This window comes from Hyla sarda, unplaced genomic scaffold (assembly GCF_029499605.1).
Source record: "Hyla sarda isolate aHylSar1 unplaced genomic scaffold, aHylSar1.hap1 scaffold_18, whole genome shotgun sequence".
In the NCBI taxonomy this organism is placed as follows: Eukaryota; Metazoa; Chordata; class Amphibia; order Anura; family Hylidae; genus Hyla; species Hyla sarda.
Genome location: NW_026608445.1, coordinates 1799813 through 1822554, shown reverse-complemented (window position 1 = coordinate 1822554; position 22742 = coordinate 1799813). Strand labels below are relative to the sequence as shown.

Below are 22742 nucleotides of genomic sequence, written 5' to 3'. Positions count from 1 at the left end.
CCCAGCATGCCCTTCAGCGATCAGTACATACTGGGAGTTGAAGTTTTGCAACAGCTGGAGGCACACTGGTTGGAAAATACTGAGTTAGATAACTGAAGGTTTTCCAACCAGTGTGCCTCCAGCTGTTGCAAAAGTACAACAGCTGGAGGTTTGCCCCCCCCCCATGTGAATGTACAGGGTACATTCACACTGGCGGGTTTACAGTAAGTTTTCTGCTTCAAGTTTGGGCTGCGGAAAATTTTTCGCCGCAGTGCAAACTCCTAGCGGGAAACTCACTGTAAATGCCCGCCAGTGTGAATGTACCTTAAAAACACTACACTGCACTACACTTACACATAATAAAGGGTAAAACACTACATATAGACCCCCTTACACTGTCCCCCCCAATAAAAATGAAAAACGTATCGTACGGCAGTGTTTCCAAAACAGAGCCTCCAGCTGTTGCAAAACAACAACTCACAGCATTTCCAGACAGCCACTGACTGTCCAGGCATGCTGGGAGTTTAGCAACAGCTGGAGGCACTCTGTTTGGGAATCATTGGCGTAGAATACCCCTATGTCCACCACTATGCAATCCCTATGTAGTCCTCAAATGCGCATGGCACTCTCTCACTTCGGAGCCCTGTCGTATTTCAAGGAAACAGTTTAGGGTCACATATGGGGTATTTCTGTAGTCGGGAGAAATTGCACTTCAAATTCAAAGGGGGCTTTTTTCCTTTTACCCCTTATGAAAAGGAAAAGTTGGGGGCTACACCAGCCTGTTAGTGTAAAATGTTTTACTTTTTTATACTAACATGCTGGTGTTGCCCCATACTTTTTATTTTCACAAGCAGTAAAAGGAAAAAAAGACCCTCAAAATTTGTAACGCAATTTCTCCTGAGTAGGGAAATACCCCATATGTGGGTGTAAAATGCTCTGCGGATGCACAACAAGGTTCAGGAGTGAGAGCGCACTATGTACATTTGAGGCCTAAATTGGTGATTTGCACAGGGGTGGCTGAAAAAATAAATACCCACATGTGACCCCATTTTGGAAACTACACCCCTCACGGAACGTAACAAGGGGTATAGTGAGCCTTAACACCCCACAGGTGTTTGACGAATTTTTATTAAAGTTGGATGGGAAAATGAAAAAAAAAATGTTTTTTACTAAAATGCTGGTGTTACCTAAAATTTTTCATTTTCACAAGGGAAGATTTGTGTTTACAAAGCCCTTATAGGGCCAGAACAATGGACCCCTCCCCCACATATGACCCCATTTTGGAAACTACACCCCTCACAGAATGTAATAAGGGATACAATGAGCATTTACGCCCCACAGGTGTCTGACAGATTTTTGGAACAGTAATCCGTGAAAATGAAATTTTTTTTTCATTTGCACAGCCCACTGTTCTAATGATCTGTCATTTTCTCCTATTACCCCTTGTAAAAATGTAAAATTTGGGGAAAAAACTGCACTTTAGTGAAAATTTCTTTTTCATTTACACATCCGACTTTAACGAAAAGTTGTCAAACACATGTGGGGTGTTAAGGCTCACTGGACCCCTTGTTACGTGCCTTGAGGGGTGTAGTTTCCAAAATAGTAGCATGTTTTTTTTTTTTTTTGCTGTTCTGGCACCATAGGGGCTTCCTAAATGTGACATGCCCCCCAAAAACCCTTTCAGCAAAATTCACTCTCCAAAATCCCATTGTCGCTCTTTCCCTTCTGAGCCCTCTACTTCGCCCGCTGAACACTTGACATCCACATATGAGGTATTTCCTTACTCGAGAGAAATTGGGTTACAAATTTTGGGGGGCTTTTTCTTCTATTACCCCTTGTAAAAATTCAAAAACTGGGTCTACAAGAACATGCGAGTGTAAAAAATGAAGATTTTGAATTTTCTCCTTTACTTTGCTGCTATTCCTGTGAAACACCTAAAGGGTTAACAAACTTTCTAAATGTCATTTTGAATACTTTGAGGGGTGCAGTTTTTATAATGGGGTCATTTATGTTTTTTTTTTAATTTTTTATAAGAAAGCCTTTCAAATCCACTTCAAAACTGAACTGGTCCCTGAAAAATTCAGATTTTGAAAATTTTGTGAAAAATTAGAAAATTGCTGCTGAAATTTGAAGCCCTCTGATGTTGTCCAAAAGTAAAAACGTCAATTTTATGATGAAAATATAAAGTAGACATATTGTATTTGTGAATCAAAATATAATTTATTTGTAATGTCTGTTTTCCTTACAAGCAGAGAGCTTCAAAGTTAGAAAAATGCTAAATTTTCAATTTTTTCATCAAATTTTGGAATTTTTCACTAAGAAATGATTCAAGTATCAGCGAAAATTTACCACTAACATAAAGTAGAATATGTCACAATTTTTTTTTCTTGGAATCAGAATGAAAGGTAAAAGCATCCCAGAGTTATTAATGCTTAAAGTGACAGTGGTCAGATGTTTAAAAAATGGCCGGGTCCTTAAGGTATAAATTGGCTGGGTCCTTAAGGTGGTTAAAAATAAGTTCAATGATTCTTCAGTGCCTCTCCATATTCTTTGGCGATAAAACTGTTTCATTGGCGATAAAATTGTTGGTTAAAAATAAATAGTTATGTTGTAAGTTAAAATCCATGCTGTCTGTTAAAAATCCAATTTGGAGGGGTGGGATGTGGTTTTAGTTGGTTAAAAAGTAGAAAGCAGCTTGAATTCCTTGTTGGTGATTGATACAGGTGTACAAGGAACTCACGTCTAAGGTGCATAGAATCCAATCTTCTTCCCATTTAAAATTTTCTACGATTCTAATTATGTCTATCATGTCTTTCAAGTATGAGGGAATCTGTTTGACCAATGGTTGAAGGTATTGGTCCACGTATTTTGAAAGGTTTGTGGTTAGGGATTGTATCCCTGAAACTATGGGTCTTCCTGGAGGTTGTGTTGCATTTTTGTGTACCATTGGTAGAACGTAGAATAGTGGGAGTCTTTTTTTTGGTACCTAGTAGAAAGTCCCTCTCTGATTTGTTTAAAATGTGATCCGTGAAGGCTTTATTGCACATTGTTTGCATCTTTGTTGCATATTTCTCAGTGGGGTCCGATGATGATATCTCATAGGTTTCTTGATCTTGTAGTTGGCAATTACACTCCTGGACATAGTACTCTGTATTTAGGATCATGTTTGTCCCTCCTTTATCCGCAGGTAGAACAGTGATTTCATTTTCTTCCCACAATTCCTTTATTGCTTTTATTTCTTTTTGTGTGATGTTTTTGCGTACTTTCTTTGGGGTTGGGAGTTCTCTAATTTCTTTCTCTACCGCATACCGGAAGGCATTCATCTCCCCTACTACTTCATGTATGGGGAAAAATATAAACTTTTTATTTGGATAGCGGATAAGTAATTTTCTCGCGGGAGTACTCCTTTAAGTTAATAATACATGAGTCATTTGCTATCTTGTTTTCCGCATCTGCACAAGGCTTCCTCCTAGGTCTATTAGTTCTGGTTCTGATTCTAGGCCTCTTTTTTTGCGTTTCTCTTGGATGATGTGGATCATTCTTGACTGTTATTTTCGGTGATGATGTTTGGTTTGGATGTATTCCCTGTTGATGGATTTGTGCTGTTACTTTTATTTATTTATTTTTTTGTTCCAGTGGATTTTGTAATGGAATGGCTTGATTGTGGATGGGTTCTGGTAGTAATGTAACAGGTTGTATTAGTGAGGGTATTGAAGGTGGGAGGTGAGGGGGTGTCCGATGTATGGTCCTCTGTTTTCCTTGGTGAGGGGGTGTCCGATGTATGGTCCTCTGTTTTTCTTGGTAGGTTCTGGGTGGGTGTTTGTGGTTGTGCAAACCATTCCCTAAAAAAATTTTCTTGTGTGTTATAAGTTGTTCTCTGTGGATAGAAACGTTGGTAGTAGGGTCTGGATCTGTCCACTGGTTGTACTCGACTAAATTGCCTGTTGTTTTGATGCATTTCTGTCCTCTTGTTATAGTAGCCTTGATTGTATGAAAAGTTCTGTCTTGTATAGGGGCATCAGTCTTCATACTGCTTTCCATATGTTTTTCTTTCTAGCATAGCTTGTTCATTTGGTTAGTAAATCTTCTGTCTTACATTTGTTGTCAGCTGAATTTTTCCAGACTTTCTATCAATGATTTCACGTTCCAGTTGGTTTAGTGAATGTTTTACTGCTGTTTGGTATTTAAGGTATTCATCATTTTTTTTGGAACTTCTCTAATTCTATTTTGTGGATTTTTAGTTATTTTTCCAACTCCTGGGTTATAATCGTTCTCCTATCTATAATTTTTTTTCCATGTGATACTGAAGTCCTCATCATAAAGATCAGTAGCCAATTGTTTGTGCAATGTAAGACCCTTTGGTAAGATGTTTTGTTGTAGATGGTGTGTGAGCAATTTGATTTCCCATTGTTGTCTTAACATTTTTTTCAGCAGGTTTTCTACTTGTCTGAATGTTTGGGATAAGTTGTATGTTGTGGTGAGTGTTACTGTATGTTGTGTTGTGGGGTTTGTTGGCATACTTTCCTTTTGTATGTTTTGTTGTAGATGGTGTGTGAGTGATTTAATTTCACATAGGCGTGGAATAATTAATCAGAAATCTAAGTTTAAAAGTATGCATAGGCGTGGAGAAATTAATCAGAAATATATGTTTAAAAGTATACATAGGCGGGGAGAAATTAATCAGAAATCTAAGTTTAAAAGTATACATAGGCGTGGAGAAATTCATCAGAAATCTATCTTTAAAAGTATACATAGGCGTGGAAAAATTTATCAGAAATCTAAGTTTAAAATTTTTTTTCATGAGGAACAACCGAACGGACACCATGTACACCCACTTCGGTCTAAAGAAAAAGTCCACATTTTTCCCCATACATGAAGTAGGAGGGACAATGAATGTCTTCCGGTATGCGGTAGAGAAAGAAATTAGAGAACTCCCACCCCCAAAGAAAGTATGCAAAAACATCACAGAAAAAGAAATAAAAGCAATAAAGGAATTGCAAGAAGAAAACAAAATCACTATTCATCCTGCGGATAAATGAGGGGCGATCATGATCCTAAATGCTACTATGTCCAGGAGTGTAATCGCTAACTACAAGATCAAGACACCTATGAGATATTATCATCGGACTCCACTGAGGAATATGCAACGAAGATGCAAACAATGTGCAATAAAGCCTTCACGAATCACATCAGAGAGGGTCTTTCTACTAGGTACCGAAAGAAGACTTCCGCTATTCTACATTCTACCGAAGGTACACAAAAATGCCACACAACCTCCAGGAAGACCCATAGTTTCAGGGATACAATCCCTAACCACAAACCTTTCAAAATATGTGGACCAATACCTTGGTCAAACAGATTCCCTCATACTTGACAGACACGACAGACATCATTAGAATCGTAGAAAATTTCAACCCCTTAAAGGGGTAGTCCAGTGGTGAAAAACTTATCCCCTATCCTAAGGATAGGGGATAAGTTTGAGATCGCGGGGGGTCCGACCGCTGGGGCCCCCTGCGATCTCTCTGTACGGGGCCCCGGCTCTCCGCCGAGATAGCGGGTGTCGACCCCCGCACGAGGCGGCGGCCGACACGCCCCCTCAATACATCTCAATGGCAGAGCCGGAGATTGCCGAAGGCAGCGCTTCGGCTCTGCCATAGAGTTGTATTGAGGGGGCGTGTCGGCCGCCGCTTCGTGCGGAGGTCGACACGCCCCCTTCCCGCGGGCTGTCGGAGCTCCGTACAGGAGATCGCGGGGGGCCCCAGGGGTCGGACCCCCCGCGATCTGCAACTTATCCCCTATCCTTAAGATAGGGGATAAGTTGTAAACCACTGAATCACCACTGGACTACTCCTTTAAGGACGGATGGTTTTTCAGTCTTTGCACTTTCATTTTTTCCTCCTCACCTTTTAAAAATCATAACCCTTTCAATTTTGCCATATGATGGCTTATTCTTTGCGCCACCAATTCTACTTTGCAGTGACATCAGTAATTTCATCGAAAAATCTATGGCGAAACGGAAAAAAAAATAATGGCTTCCGTTTCTACACAGTACATTTTTTGATAAAAATGACACCTTATCTTTATTCTGTAGGTCCATATGATTAAAATGACACCCTACTTATATAGGTTTGATTTTGTCGTACTTCTGTAAAAAATCATAACTACATGCAGAAAAATGTATACGTTTAAAATTGCCCTCTTCTGACCACTATAACTTTTTATTTTACCGTGTATGGGCCAGAATGAGGGCTCATTTTTTGCGCCGTGATGTAAAGTTTTTAGCGGTACCAGTTTTTGTTTTCATCAGACTTTTTGATCGCTTTTTATTCATTTTTTCATGATATAAAAAGTGACCAATTTTTGGGACTTTGGAAATTTTTTGCGTGTCCGCCAGTGACCGTGCGGTTTAATTAATGATATATTTTTATAGTTCGGACATTTACACACGTAGCGATACCACATATGTTTATATTTATTTTTATTTACATGTTTTGTTTTTATTTATGGGAAAAGAGGGGTGATTTGGACTTTTATTAGGGAAAGGGTTAAATCACATTTTTTTTACACTTTTTTTGCAGTGTTATAGCTCCCATAGGGACCTATTACACTGCACACACTGATCTTATACACTTTTCAATGCAAAGCCATTGCTTTGCATTGATCAGTGTTATCGGTGGTCGATTGCTCAAGCCTGCATCTCAGGCTTGGAGCAATCAATTGCCAAAGGGACACGCCGGAGTGAGGTAAGAGAACCTCCGCTTGTGTCCCAGCTGATTGGGACACCGCATTTTCATTGAGGTTGTCCCGATCAGCCCCACTGAGCAGCCGGGCAGCTTTCACTTTCGTTTTAGACACGGCGTTCAACTTTGAACGGCGCGTCTAAAGGGTTAATAGTGCGCAGCACCCCGATCGCTGCCGCGCGCTATTAGCCCCGACCCGATATGACGCGTTATATCGCAGTAGCCGGCCAAGGACGTAAATATACGTCCTTGGTCATTAACGGGTTAAATTGGAGAAGATTGTATTCTATGCACCTTGTCCGTGAATTCCTTGTACCATGTATCAATCACCAACAAGGAATTCAAGCCGATTTCTACTTTTTAACCAACCAAAGTGACATCCCACCCCTCCAAATTAGATTTTTAACCGACAGCATGGATTTTATCTTACAACGTAACTATTTATTTTTTAACCAACAGTTTTATCGCCAAATAATCAATACCACTATAGGAACCAGGTCCGCGCCAAGCTATGCCAACTTGTTTATGAGCTCTTGGGAACATTCCACCATTGACCCACTGCTTGGCGCGAGCCTGGTCCTCTGGCAGAGATATATAGACTACATTTTTATGATATGGAGAGGCACTGAAGACTCATTGAACGTAGTTTTAACCACCTTAAACAACAATTCCTGTAATCTTGACTTCACTCCACAGACCAGCAAAACCCATGTGGAATTCCTGGACCTTACGATTAAGGTGAAAGAGTCTAAGCTAGTGTGTGAAACTTTTAGGAAACCGACAGCTAGGAATTATTTTATTTTATTTTCCAGCTGCCACTTACTGCATTGGCTTTTAAATGTACCACAAGGACAATACAGACGGTTAAAAGGAAACAGATCAAGCGGATTTTGATAAAGAAGCTCATTTACTGACAGAAGATTTCAAAGAGAAGAACTATCCAGAAGAATTGTTAGTAGAATCACTAGTTAAAATTAGAGAACAAAAAAGGGAAGACTTCTTCAAAGAAAAAAAGATGACGAATGACAAAAGAGAACAACAGATGAAATTGATCTTACCCTTTAACAACCAATATAAAAAAAGTAGAAAACATTATAAACAAGTACTGTTCCTTACTTCAACAGGACAAGACTCTAGCTCCACTCTTAACAAATAAAGCCAAAATCGTATATTCTAAGGTGCCAAATTTAGGTCTGAAATTGGCACCCATGACCAAACAACCAATCCAGCAAGAGAAAGAAGAAAAGAAAACATGGCTAGCCCTGAAAGGATTTTTTAAATGTGGGAAATGCAGCAATTGCACGATGACCAAATTCCCAAAAGTGACAAAGACTATCACGTTGAACAGCAATAACTACCAATATGATATCACAAAATTTTTTATGTGTACAAGCACCTACATACTGTATATTGTAACATGCCCATGCCAAAATCGGCAGAACAAAAAGAAGCCTGAAAATCTGAATAAGCGAGCATATACACAATATCAAAATAGGATTCAAAAAACATTTGCTATCAATGCACTTCAAAGAAGCACACAATTGTGATCCGTGTGGCATAGTTTTTTCAGCCATAAAAACCATAAAAAGAGACTGGAGAGGGGTAGACCACATCCCAAAAATGTCAAGAGAGGAAAGCAAAATGATCTACGAATTCAACACTTTGGCACCTTTTGGACTAAATGCGGACCTAGAATTATTTGATTTTTTAACATAATATACCAATCAGTACATCTCCCTTTTTCAACATGCTCACCTCCCATTTTTTCATTTTTATATACATTTTTATACACATTTCTATACATTTTTAAACATATATGTTTTATGTTTATATTTTTAATTATATCTTTTTTTATATATCTTTTTTTATGTTCATGACTCCACTTCCAAATCCATGCATTTTATGTTCTCCTCAAGTCTTTTATTTACCATTTATTTAGTATATATCATTCACTATTTATTTAATCCATGTTATATGTTATATATACGTACATTTTATATTATGGGAAAATACTTTCTTCACCATAGCACACATGTGACCACTGTTACTCTGCAAATTTATCTGCAAATACATCTACATCATGCACATCAAAATTTTCATCCTTTCCAGGTTTTACCCATTAGCCACCAAAAGTATGTGGAGGTAGTGATCCACTGCAGGTTTTTACAGCACCCATTAAGGACCCTATAAATACACTTCAACCCCTTAAGGACTCAGCATTTTTACGTTTTTGCATTTTCATTTTTTCCTCATCACCTCATCATAACGCTTTCAATTTTGCACCTAAAAATCCATATGATGGCTTATTGTTTGCGCCACCAATTCTACTAGTCATTGTACCAAAAAATCCATGGCGAAACGAAAAAAAAATCCTTGTGCGACAAAATTTCATTTTGTAAATTTTGGGGGCTTTCGTTTCTACACAGTGCATTTTTTTGGTCAAAATTACACCTTATCTTTATTCTGTAGGTCCATACGGTTAAAATGATACCCTACTTATATAGGTTTGATTTTGTCGCACTTCTGAAAAAAATCATAACTACATGCAGGGAAATTTATACGTTAAAAATTGTCATCTTCTGACCCATGTAACGTTTTTATTTTTCCGCGTACGGGCCGGTATGGGGGCTCATTTTTTGCGCCGTGTTCTGAAGTTTTTATTGGTACCATTTTTGTGTTGATCAGACTTATTGATCGTTTTTTATTCATTTTTTTATGATATCAAAAGTGACCAAAAATACGCTATTTTGGACTTTGGAATTTTTTTGCGTGTACGCCATTGACTGTGCAATTTAATTAATGAGATAATTTTATAGTTTGGACATTTACGCATGCGGCGATACCACATATGTTAATTTTTATTTTTATTTATGCAGTTTTTTTTATGGGAAAAGGGGGGTGATTCAAACTTTTATTAGGGAAGGGGTTAAATTTCCTTTGTTAACTTTTTTTTAAACTTTTTTTTGCAGTGCTATAGCTATAGCACTGCACACACACTGATCTGCTATGCTGATCCATGCAAAGCCATAGCTTTGCAGGGATCAGGGAGATAGGGGCTTGATTGATCAAGCCTGTAGCTCAGGCTTGGAGCAATAAATCGACGATCGGACGCCGCGGAGTCAGGTAATGAGACCTCCGCCTGCGTCCCAGCTGATCGGAACATCATTGATGAATCAGGACATTAAAATATATGCTAAAGTGCTAATTCTACCTTCTATTGTCCACACTGATCAGTCTTGTTTTGTAGCAGGCCACCAGGCCTCAGACAACTCGAGACACCTACTCAACATACTGGCCCAACTAGAAAGCTCCAAGGTTCCAGCTGTAATCTTAGCACTGGATGCCTAGAAGGCGTTCAACCGTCTTAGATGGTCGTATGCCTTCTCAGTCCTTGGACACCTGGTATTCTGGGGACCAATACTCTCTGCACTTTCCTCTCTCTACTCATGCCCGTCTGCTAGGGTTCTGGCAAATGGATCATTCTCTGATCCGTTCCACATCACCCGACAGGGATGCCCACTCTCATCATTAATTTATGTATTGTCCATGGAACCGCTTGCACAGGCACTCAGATTAAATTCTAACATTCAAGGAGTAACCATAGGAGATCAACAACATGTTATATCATTATATACACATGATGTAATACTGCCACTCATGAATCCTGGGCTCTCTCTGCCTGCGGTCATGGACACTATATCCTCTTCCGGTGCTCTACCTTATTACCATTTAAACTAAACTAAGACTCAAGCGCTGCCTATTAACCTATCCCCTTCTGCAATTAACTCCCTGAAACTTTCCCATCCATTCGACTGGCGTACCTTTTCCATACAATATTTAGGTAACCTCTCATATCAGCACAAAACACTATATGCTACTAACTACTTGCCACTCATAACTACAATCTGACAGGAAGTGGACAGACTGGCTCAAGCAGAAAGTTCATGGGTGTGTAGGGTAGCTACATTCAAAATTTTTCTGCTCCCACGCTTTCTCCATCTTTTTTCGCCCTTTGCCTATCTCCCTCCCCAATTACTGTGTTCTTTTGTTTGGGCGGGTAAACGTCTACATCTGTCATCTATGCTATTCATTAGAACGAGACTTACGGGGGGACTGGGTGTGCCTGATTTAAAAAGTTATTTTGTAGCCATGTTGGTATCTGCATTGGTGGTGCAACAAAATGAATCTTTCTTGGCTCGAAATTGAAAACCTGTCAGTATCTCCCTATAAAATCATAGATCTTTTCTATTTGCCATATTGGAAAACTCCTACTCAGACTTTTCACAATCCATTAGTTAAGGTGTCATTCCAAGCCCAGTCGATGTACATTTCCCGCTCACATACATACACATGTGCCAAGAATGGAGACCTACCCCTTACTCTCATACAAGCATCAATTCCAAATTTAGACTTAAGCTTATGGATAACCAACGGGTTGACACATGTCCACCAATTGCTTGAGGATGGGGAATTACTCTCATTTCATATATAAATATTTTCAACTCCGACATTTCTTATACCACCTAACACTGGTACCACCTGAGAAGGACGGGAGGGCCCTTCACCAACTTTATTCCCCTCATAAAGTACTGAATTTGTTATATAACAATTTTTCCCAGGTCACCATGTTTATTAACCCCTTAAGGACACATGACGTACTGGAATGTCATGTGTCCACTCCCGATCTATATGGAAAAAATTACCCTAGGGTAGAGGCGTACAAGAAGAGGCGAGATGGATTGGGCGACTACGTAGTCAGTCACCGTTGGGCCTGAATTAAGGTTTTTCTTTCGCAGCTTTTTTATAAATATTTTCGAATAAGTGCATATTATCAATTTCCCCAAATTATATTTACAAATTTTTGGTAGCAGCCGGCTGGCAACTGATCTAATAAAAATAATTCTATTGTATTTTGTATCGGTAGTCCCTTCATAAACCCTCCCTTTTTGTTTAGATGTCAGTCCATATTCTTTGAGGAATAGTTGGAATTCTTATTGCGCTACTTATCGTGTTCAAAGTTGGAACATTATAAGGAGGTTATATGCCTAATGTGGAATGACTATATACCCCACTCCTCTATTTCTCCCCCTTTTTTTCACCAACCCCGCTGTACTCTGTTAATTCACCTCTTGAATGGGAACATTGTAACAAGGTTACTAAACGATGAGACAAATGACCATATTGTAACAAGGTTACTAAACGATGAGATAAATGATTATATGTCCCCCCTCCTCCCCCTTCTTTCCTTTTGTTCTCTTGACAGCTATATATTGTTACTTTTAAGAGCTGGTCGTTATGTATCTTATATACAAGGCTAGGGGTTTGATTGAGGGCACTCAGAATCATGTTTTTGCTAACTATGAGAGAGCATCAAGTCACTGTGTGTTTTTTTCTAAGTTTTAGCGCATGCGCGGCGAATATCTGGGGAGACATTAGCGCAGGCGCAGCTGATCCCAGCGGACCGGCGGATGTTTGAAGTTCTCCGTAGACGGCTTCTGACATGCGCCGCGCATCCTGATGATGTCGGTAGTAAGTGCTGACATCAATTGATGACGGAGTATGACGTGGGACCGTCGGATCAGGTAATTCAGGTCCCGCATTGGTGAATGATTTTCGCACACAGATGGCGCTGATTACAAGCTACATTTTATTGGTTGCCCTAGCGGCAATGTCTGTTACAATGGACTACATTGGAGAACATGACTGGGCCCATATTGATGATATCAGAGGGATGGGTTATATATACCCCCTCCGCCATTTTGGCAGCTGCCATTGCCACCATTGCCTCTTGAGAAAGCCGCGGAGGCGGCGAAACATGTAGAGGCGGCAATTGTGTTTATGTTTTAAGCGACACCAGAGTGATCCCCTTAACAGGCAGCCACTGCAGGGCTACCTAGTACCTGAGAGGACATTGATCCTATAGATGCACCCACTGACATATTTGGATCACATGGTTGTCAGTTTTAATCGTTTTTGTTGTGGGAACTATATTTTAATAAATATCAATAAAAGCTAATTTTTAAGGGGTAAGCAATAGGGGTTTACACCCCGGGCTTCGGCCTTGGGGTTTAGTGATTGAGTCACTCCCGATCTATATCACGGGGCCCGGCCTCTAACAACGGCCGGGACCCGTGGCTAATAGCGCGCGGCATTGATCGCTGTGCCGTGTGCTATTAACCCTTTAGACGCGGCGTTCAAAGTCGAACGCCGCATCTAAAGTGAAACTGAAAGCATGCCGGTTAGCTCAGTGGGCTGTTCGGGATAGCCGTGGCGAAATCGCGGCATTCCGAACAGCTTACAGGACAGCAGGAGAGTCCCTACCTGCCTCCTCGCTGTCCGATCGCCGAATGACTGCTCAGTGCCTGAGATCCAGGCATGAGCAGTCAAGCGGCAGAATCGTCGATCACTGGTTTCTTATGAGAAACCAGTGATCAATGGTAAAGATCAGTGTGTGCAGTGTTATAGGTCCCTATGGGAGCTATAACACTGCAAAAAAAAGGGGAAAAAAAGTGAATAAATATCATTTAACCCCTTCCCTATTAAAAGTTTGAATCACCCCCCTTTTCCCATAAAAAAAAACACAGTGTAAATAAAAATAAGAATAAACATATATGGTATCGCCACGTGCAGAAATGTCCGAATTCTAAAAATATATCGTTAATTAAACCGCACGGTCAATGGCGTGCGCGCAAAAAAATTCCAGAGTCCAAAATAGTGCATTTTTGGTCACTTTTTATATCATGAAAAAATGAATAAAAAGCGATCAATAAGTCCTATCAATGCAAAAATTGTACCACTAAAAACTTCAGATCATGGCGCAAAAAATGAGCCCTCATACCGCCCCATACAAGGAAAAATAAAAAAGTTATCGGGGTCAGAAATGACAATTTTAAACGCATTCATTTTCCTGCATGAAGTTATGATTTTTTCCAGAAGTACGACAAAATCAAACCTATATAAGTAGGGTATCATTTTAACCGTATGGACCTACAGAATAAATATCAGGTGTCATTTTTACCAAAAAATGTACTACGTAGAAATGGAAGCCCCCAAAATTTACAAAACAGCGTTTTTTTTTTCAATTTTATCTCACAATGATTTTTTTTTTCCATTTCACAGTAGATTTGTGGGCACAATGACTGATGTCATTACAAAGTAGAATTGGTGGCGCAAAAAATAAGCCATAATATAGATTTTTAGGTGCAAAATTGAAAGAGTTATGATTTTTTAAAGGCAAGGAGCAAAAAACGAAAATGCAAAAACGGAAACCCCCCCGGTCCTTAAGGGGTTAAATTATATCCCCTACACCTCTAGGAAAGGGACTTGGGTCGTTCCTTTTCCTCAGAAGAATGACAGCAGGCTTTTAAATGTAGCCAACCAGCATTCCAATGCACTTCACACATAGAATACGCATATAAAACAATTTTAAGATGGTATTACACTCCTGATCACTTAGCCAAAATCTAAAAATCTATGCTGGGACATCTAATCTCTGCTAGCGAGGCTGCGGGGCAAAAGGCACCCTAACTCATGTTCTTTGGACTTGCCTGATGATCAGACCCTTCTGGATAACCTGCAAATTGCTTATTAGAGAACTGATTGGAAGTAGTTTTCCATAGAGCACTCAAGATTCTCCTTTTTTGCCAAAAGGTGGAGATGTTGGATCGCCTCACAGCATTGTAAGGACATTTAACAGACCATTGGTCCGTTAAGTATATCTGACTTCTGGCCCATCACAGACAACCGTTCTCCATTCACCCTAATGGTAGGGTAATTCCTTTCACTGCTCAACACTATGAATGTTCATTTTCTCATGTTAGTAGTCAATGCGATTTTCACTTCATATTGCTGTTTACTAGCTCCTCTGGGACTTATGGCACCCTCTTATCTAGAGACTCTTTCTTTTCATGTCGCCAATTAGTTCTGTTATGTTTTTTACTGTTTTCTTGGATACTATGAAAATATACCCAACCAACAACAGTACACCCTTGTTGTATGTACGAAGGGCTTTAACTGTATGTATCCACAGTTCTTTTCTTGTATATTGAAAAAATTGAATAAACACCTATTCACGAAAAAAATAAAAAGAAAAGAAAGAAAGAAAGCGTGTGCATTGTGCTCAGCTCCCTTGCTTTCAAGAGTGGACATTTAAATTTGGGCACTATTAAGGGGGATTCATCAAAACTTGTGTAGAGGAAAAGTCCTGTGACTGTAGATTTCCCATCAGAAGCTGTGATTGGCAGGTGAGGTCTGGACAATTCACCTTTCTGAAATGGAAATATAAAATTACCCTGTGATAATTACTTTTACTGGATGGACGCCTCAGCTCAATGGCCACACGCCCAAAAGCTGTTGGAACTACAACTCGTATCATGTCCTCACTTCTACGGGCATTTTTTGAGTTGCAGTCCTGCAATAGCTAGCAGGTAGGTGGTCGAGGGAATGAGATGTGTGGTATAATATATTGTAAAAAAAATATTACATGTTATATTCTTCTAAAAAGCAATTTTTTTGATAGAAATAAACAACATGTGGAAGCCTAATTTGTGGAAGCGGCGAGAGGGTATTTAACGCCCCTGGCCTTGACGTCAGGGCGTATGGTGTGTTTTGCAGTGTATTAATTTTGTTGCACCATGTGAGCCCATACGTCTGGAGCGGAGGAATTTTGTCAAGCGGAGGAGTGCAGCATCACAGTTATCCCGACACTGTTCAACTCGGGGGTGTAAGTGCTGGTTACCGGCACTTACCGACATTACCCACGTGGCGTCAGCTTGTACTTTCGGGCCTCACTCCAGTCAGCTTAGGTGCACAATGCCGGGTTCGGGGCTCAGTTGAATTCTACTGTGCTGTTATGTCGGCTAGCTGCCACTAGGGCGCAGCAAACAGCAATCGTGTGTCATAGCTCTGCCATAATGCTAAACGGCCAGCAGGTGGCAGTATGTAAAAGTAAAAAAAAAAAAAAAAGAATATATATATATATATATATATATATATATACACACACACACACACATGTGTATATATATATATATATATATATGTAATAAAATGGTTTCAATTAACTGTGTATATACATGTCATTTGCCTATGATTAAAAAAAATAATTTGAATGGTGTAAGATGCATGATTATACAAAAGTACAGACGAATTAGGTAATCAAGGTAAATATGTGTATATATTTGGTGCAGGTACATATACGGATATAGATAGACGCTGATGGAGATATATGTGCATACACATAGATATATAGATAACCCTAGTTTTATAGGTATTGGGGAGTTAGGTTGAGGGGGACTCAACATATAAGAGTTCCATTACGGCAAGTCATACCCGCATATATATATATATATATAAAAAAAAATTATATAAAAAAATATATATATAAAAATCTGCCCTTTATATACAATCAGTAAATCACAATATAGCATTTATGTTACTTACATTATTTTTATTGCAGTCAGGGTACATTCTGTACTATCCGTTATACCTATGTTTGTTACGTACATGGAGATAGGTGCGTTATCATTATCAGAGTTTGTTTGTCACATACATATACAGTACATGCATATAAAAAAAATTGTATGTCTGTATATTTAAGTATGCAAATAGGGTATGTATATGTGAGTATATATATATACATGTGTATATATGTATAAAATTTAAGTGACATAGGGCAGTGGTCACCGTATTTCCTGTTTCGCCTTCAGGAGGGTGCTCTGCTAAGTTATTGTTACTGACACGTCTTCAGAACAATAATCAGTCAGTGGAGTGTTTTGCCCACGACTTTGGGTGCTTCACGACAAAAAAAAATTTTAAATAAAAATCGCCATTGCAATGGTTTACGTTTTATACACATAGTTGGCGATTATTGTTTGATACCAACACGTCTTTGGTAAAGTCGCTACGTGGTTATTGTTTCTGGCACGTGGTTTCAGAGCAATAACATCGCTTACAAATAGTAGTTGGTCACCGTATGCCTGTTACGTTGCAGGTGGGGCCACTGCATTTTCAAGCTGTGGCCTACTTGTGGCAATACAACAACGCTTGAGGCATGGTCATTTCATTCAGCACGTTTACGTTCAGTCACGTTAAAGACATTGCACGTTTATTGTCATCACGGTCATGGCCGAACCTACTCCGGGGGCCAGTTATGAGGTGATGTCTTCTCAGTCCATTTCCACCTCCTTGGGACAATTACATGCAATGATGACCACCATGATGGGTTCCTTGGCAAGCGTCGAAGCAATGTTGGATGTGGTTGAAAGGGGCAATGGCAAAGATGCTTCCAGTAGCCAGTCAGTGGTGGTGCCTGCTACATCCCAGAGTTCCCCCGCTACCAGAACACAGGGTCCGAACAGGGGCACCCACCATTATTCCCTATCATTTCATTCCTGCCACAATGCGCACAGACATTCTGGATGGTAAGGACATTAAAGGGGTACTCCGGTGAAAACCTTTTTTCTTTTAAATCAACTGGTGGCAGAAAGTTAAACATATTTGTAAATTACTTCTATTAAAAAATCTTAATCCTTCTAGTACTTATTAGCTGCTGAATGCTACAGAAGAAAATTCCTTTCTTTTTTGGAACACTGATGACATCACGAGCACAGTGCTCTCTGCTGACATCTCTGTCCATTTTAGCTACCATGCATAGCAGATGCATAGCAGATGTATGCTAAGGGCAGTATGGTGGCTCAGTGGTTAGCACTCCTGCCTTGCAGTGCTGGGGAATTGGGTTCAAATCCCACTAAGGACAACAATAAATAAAGTGTTATTATTATTAAAATAACGTCAGCAGAGAGAACTGTGCTCGTGATGTCATCAGAGAGCATTCCAAAAAGAAAAGAATTTCCTCTGTAGTATTCAGCAGTTAATAAGTACAGGAAGGATGAAGATTTTTTAATAGAAGAAATTTACAAATATGTTTAACTTTCTGCCACCAGTTGATTTAAAAGAAAAAAAGTTTTCACCGGAGTACCCCTTTAACCTAGCCTCATTACTGATTGCGACTCAAGATGTGGCGGACACAAAAACGGTCAATTGTGGTGAATTATCTGTCACTTTTTAAAGCAAGACTGAGTCGTAAGTTGAGCATACCAGAGTTTGTACTAGCATTTGGGTTATACAGGGATGTAGTCTGCTCTGCAAAGCCCGATAGGAGAGAAGAGCTTGACTTATATCTACATCACGGTAGGGACCAAGTCGACTTTCTGTCCGCCAATACAGACAGGTACTCCCCTCGATTTATTTTTCAAAAAAGTACTAGAGGATATTCATGCATTAAGGTATCCGACTAACAGAAATAATTTATCTAAAGCAGGAATGGAAGCACTAGAGGTATTGAGGAAAAGGGAAGATATCATCACGAAAAAGTCAGATAAAAGGGGGCAATATAGTATTAATGTCCAGACAGTATTATTGACAGGAAGCCTATAGACAGTTAAATGATGTGAGGAATTATTGTAAGCTATCAGGAAATCCCATACAGAGACTTACAAATAAATTACATTCACTGCTTAGGTCTTACATGGAAAAAGGAGGGCTGTCCAAAAGAATGGCAAAAAAAACTGTTACCTAAGAACCACTGATCTGCCTAATGCTCCGCCCGTTACTAATGGAAATTCCTTCCTTAGTGAAGGATACTACCGAATTCTTACAAACCTTGGAAGGTATGGCTTGGCCAGAAAATAGTCTCTTGATGTGATTGACATTGAGAGCTTATATATCAGCATACCCCAAGACAAAATTGTGGCAGTGATGAGAGAAATTCTTAGAGATGCGGATAAGAGCAGCAAATACATTGACTTTGTATGTGACTGATTGGAATTTATCTTAACAGGGAATACCTTCCAATTTGAAGATTCTTGGTTTGCACAGACGGGAGGAGTGGCCGCCGCAGAGATCAGGATGGAGAGAGCCAACAGCGGGGACACACATTTCTACATCCCCAGCTGATGAGAGCCGTGGGGATCAGCTTCACAGTTTTACAGCAGCGGCAAGAGTGTGCCACAGCAGCAGTGACATGGTTTTCAACATCCCTGTTCTCCGCCTCTGTCCAGATCTCGCCACTCTCATAGCGAGGATACAATTTGCTTTATCCTGCTGTGAGAGCGTGGAGATTGGGGTGTAGGGAAATGTGTCCAGTGAGCTGGTGCCAAATACTGAGCTGAGCTTGCACAACCCCCCAACAACCAATATGGGTGGGTGTGCGCATCTCAGCCAATCACAGTGGCTTTGCTGACTCAACATTTATCATCAGCTGCTTGGACACATTTCTCTACAGGGAACAGTATTCTTCACTACATCGGTAACTATGACAAAGGGGCATACTCAACGTCTAGAAGAAAGAAGGTTTCACCATCATCAGAGACAGAGATTCTTTACTGTAAGAGCAGTGAGACTATGGAACTCTCTGCCGTATGATGTCGTGATGTCTGACTCAATTAACAACTTCAAGGGGGGGGCCTGGATGTTTTTTGGAAAAATATAATATAGCAAGTTATGGATACTAGATTTATGGGGATATAATGTTGATTGAGAGATTTATTCTGATCACCATATTGTAGCCGGGAAGGAATTGTTCCTGTCATAGGGCAATCGGCATCAGTCTCATGTTTTTTTTTTCCTTTGCAATTGACATTTGCTGACAGGAAAATAGTTTTCCATTACGGAAGCCTGTTCACTGAAATATAAGAATGAGGTTGGATTACAGATATGTATTCCTTTATCCATTGTATTAGCTAAGAAAAAGGTTCAATTTTAGGAGATCCAACTGAGATAAACTAGCCCCACCATTATATCTACATGTCTTCCTTTTTAAAATAACAAAAAAATCCCACACCTCAAAGGTCATTAAATATGCTAAAACATTGCATAAAGCAAATCATCTTCAAAAAACAGTTATTCACTTTTTAAATTCTTAAAGAGGTATTCCAGGTAAAAAAACTTTTTTTTTTTTTTTTTTTTTATATCAACTAGCTCCAGAAAGTTAAACAGATTTGTAAATTACTTCTATTAAAAAATCTTAATCCTTCCAATAATTATCAGCTGCTGAAGTTGAGTTGTTCTTTTCTGTTTGGCAACAGTGCTCTCAGGAACTGCACAGAGTAGAAGAGGTTTGCTATGGGGATTTGCTTCTAATCTGGACAGTTCCTGAGACAGGTGTCACCAGAGAGCACTTAGACAGAAAAGAACAACTCATCTTCAGCAGCTCATAAGTACTGAAAGGATGAATATTTTTTAATTCAAAGTAATTTATAAATCTGTTTCACTTTCTGGAGCCAGTTGATATATAAAAAAAAAAGTTTTTTCCTGGATAACCCCTCTAATATTACCAACACATTTTTTGTTCTTTGAACTTTAACAAAATCAGAGAATGGTTGAAATCCTGGTAATGTAGAGCAGTAATTTAGTGTTTTACCTGTGTATTATTGATAGTAGTGGCACACATATAAGAAGGACAGGGATATGAACAAGTAAGCCGCTGTTAGGCAGGACCTTAAATACATATAACATCCTAGAGGCAAGTAAGAGATACATATACAGTTAGAATGATCATTATATTGCAGAGATCTATACCAGTTAAACTTTAAAGGGGTACTACATTGCTGACAACTTATCCCCTAACTAAAGGATAGGGGATACGTTGCCTGATCGAGCGGGGTCCCACCGCTGGGGACCCCTGCGATCTCGCACACAGCGTCCCGCTCTCGGGTCTGATGACGGGGCTGGTGATCGTGACATCACAGCTCCACCCCTGTGTGACGTCACGCTCCGCCCCTCAATGCAAGTCTATGGCAGGGGGCGAGACAGCTGTCTTGCCCCCTGCCATAGACGTACATTGAGGGGGCGGAGCGTGATGTCACATTGCAGCGGAGCCGTGATGTCACGATACTCCGGCCCTGTGATCGGCAGTCATCAGACCCGGAGCGATGTTTGCTCCTGGGCCTGATGAGAGCAGGGCACTGCGTGCGAGATCGCAGAGGTCCCCAGCGGCGGGACCCTGCGTGATGTCACAAGGGGGCGGAGCTTTGATGTCGCGATCACCGGCCCCGTCATGAGACCTGGAGCGGATGTTTGCTCCGGGGCCTGATGAGAGCAGGGTGCTGCGTGCGAGATTGCAGGGGTCCCCAGCGGCGGGACCCCGCGCGATTAGGCAACGAATCCCCTATCCTTTAGATAGGGGATAAGTTGTCAGCATGGTAGTACCCCTTTAAATATAAGGACAGATGTAAGAAAACAGCTCTGCTTACTTCCATTTAGGAGCAAAGGACATAAAAAAAAGAGTTAAAAAAAGGATACATTTTTACCATAAACCTCATCACTTTTTCTACTGGGGCTGTGTCTATTATTGCAGCACTGCCTCATTCACTAGAATTTAGATGAGATGTACCCTCAGATGCAGGTCATGGACAGAAGTGGTCGTTATACATGTTTATAGGGATGTGCGCACATATACATAAAAGGGGGCTTAAGTCCCTGTCCTTTTTCTGACCTTAGCAAAAATGCACAATGCAAATGATAAGACATGCCTGAACACTGAGAATACCTGAAAACTGCCATACTATACTTGCTGCACAAGCAAATCTGAGGCAGTTAGTGCACATTTTGAGCAGATAGTTTGAACCCCAAAACAAAGATAGATAGATAGAGAATTAAGAATCAAAAAGTAAAGGCAAAATCAATACCTGCTTGAACATATCACTTTCTCTCATACTCCCCAAGACAATACATTTATCCTATTCTTCAACTAGTATTCCTGCAGAGAAGTTGTTTTTGACTGCCCCTAAAACCAGATGAGCACATTTTCCTTAATTTCCTCATCAGAAGACATTCTGGGACCATGTGACCTCTCCTTCAGTGGGCCGAAAATGTCTGGTTGGAGGATACAACATCCAAGCTGATGCACTATTTCTACTGTGGCTGCCGCTGCATATGGATGTGTATTGTCATCGTGCTGCTGCTACATGTTCAGATCAGTAAGCTGTTTGTATCTTAAGTCATTGTGCATTATGGCAAACGCAGAGCCATAGTTGATATTCAAATGTGCGGCCGATTGAGACACTGTTATCCATCAGTCTTCTCGTATCAAGGCATTGGCCTTGCTCTTGTGTGCAATGTTGATGGACAACCAAAAGGATCTCCATCAGTTACACCTGTTCTTCCCAGTTTAGCCCTTTCTATCAACTCATAAATGGGTTTTCCAGGAAAAATATCAACTGGCTCAAGAAAGTTAAACAGATTTGTAAATTACCTCTATTAAAAAATCTTAATCTTTTCAGTACTTATGAGCTGCTGAAGTTGAGTTGTTCTTTTCTGTCTAAGTGCTCTTTGATGACACCTGTCTCGGGAACTGTCCAGAGTAGAAGCAAATCCCCATAGCAAACCTCTTCTACTCTGTGCAGTTCCCGAGACAAGCAGAGATGTCAGCAGAGAGCACTGTTGCCAGACAGAAAACAACAACAACTCAACTTCAGCAGCTGATAATTATTGAAAGGATTAAGATTTTTTTAATAGAAGTAATTTACAAATCTCTTTAACTTTCTGGAACCAGTTGATATTAAAAAAAAAGTATTTTTTTCCTGGAATACCCCTTTAAGTTTCACAATGTAAAATGTAATGTATGTACATGAGTGCTAGATATTTCACACAGAGAGACAGATAAATATGTAGATATGAAATAAAAATATATGAGATATAGTAGATGTTTTGATTTAAGGCGCTGTTTATGGTTGCACACTCATAGAACAGTTTTGGGGAAATTCTGTTGGCACTATTGTTCTTAGGGGCAGTACGTTGGCATGATTTATTGAAAGGCGTTTAGCAGACATTATTGGTTATCGGGCACAAATGTCGAATAAAAAAGACATGGCTGCACATTAACACGTTGCTCACTGATCCACTGCATCTCAGCACAATTTAAAGCACAACTGTCACAAAGAATCCGCTTGTATATAATTACAGAATGCAGCTTTATAATCCATCCGGGAGTCGGGCTGACAGTCAGGGAGGCGGAGCCTAGGG

The 22742-nt window shown here is 40.0% G+C and overlaps 1 protein-coding gene across 10 annotated transcripts in view; it reads right to left on the bottom strand.

Annotated features, from left to right (window-relative positions):
* Positions 1–22742, bottom strand: part of LOC130313964 (SLAM family member 9-like) — a 264917-nt gene that overhangs the window by 1320 nt on the left and 240855 nt on the right. For 6 of the 10 annotated variants that reach the window (XM_056552688.1, XM_056552693.1, XM_056552691.1 and 3 more), the window contains one exon: positions 19922–20235. In XM_056552688.1, the coding sequence (XP_056408663.1) occupies positions 20147–20235 (89 nt within the window). In that variant the 3' untranslated portion in view covers positions 19922–20146. Of the gene's footprint in view, positions 1–19285; positions 19402–19921; positions 20236–20919; positions 21505–22742 lie in introns of those variants that run through there. The other 4 variants (XM_056552694.1, XR_008861756.1, XM_056552695.1 and 1 more) reach the window with 4 other exon arrangements.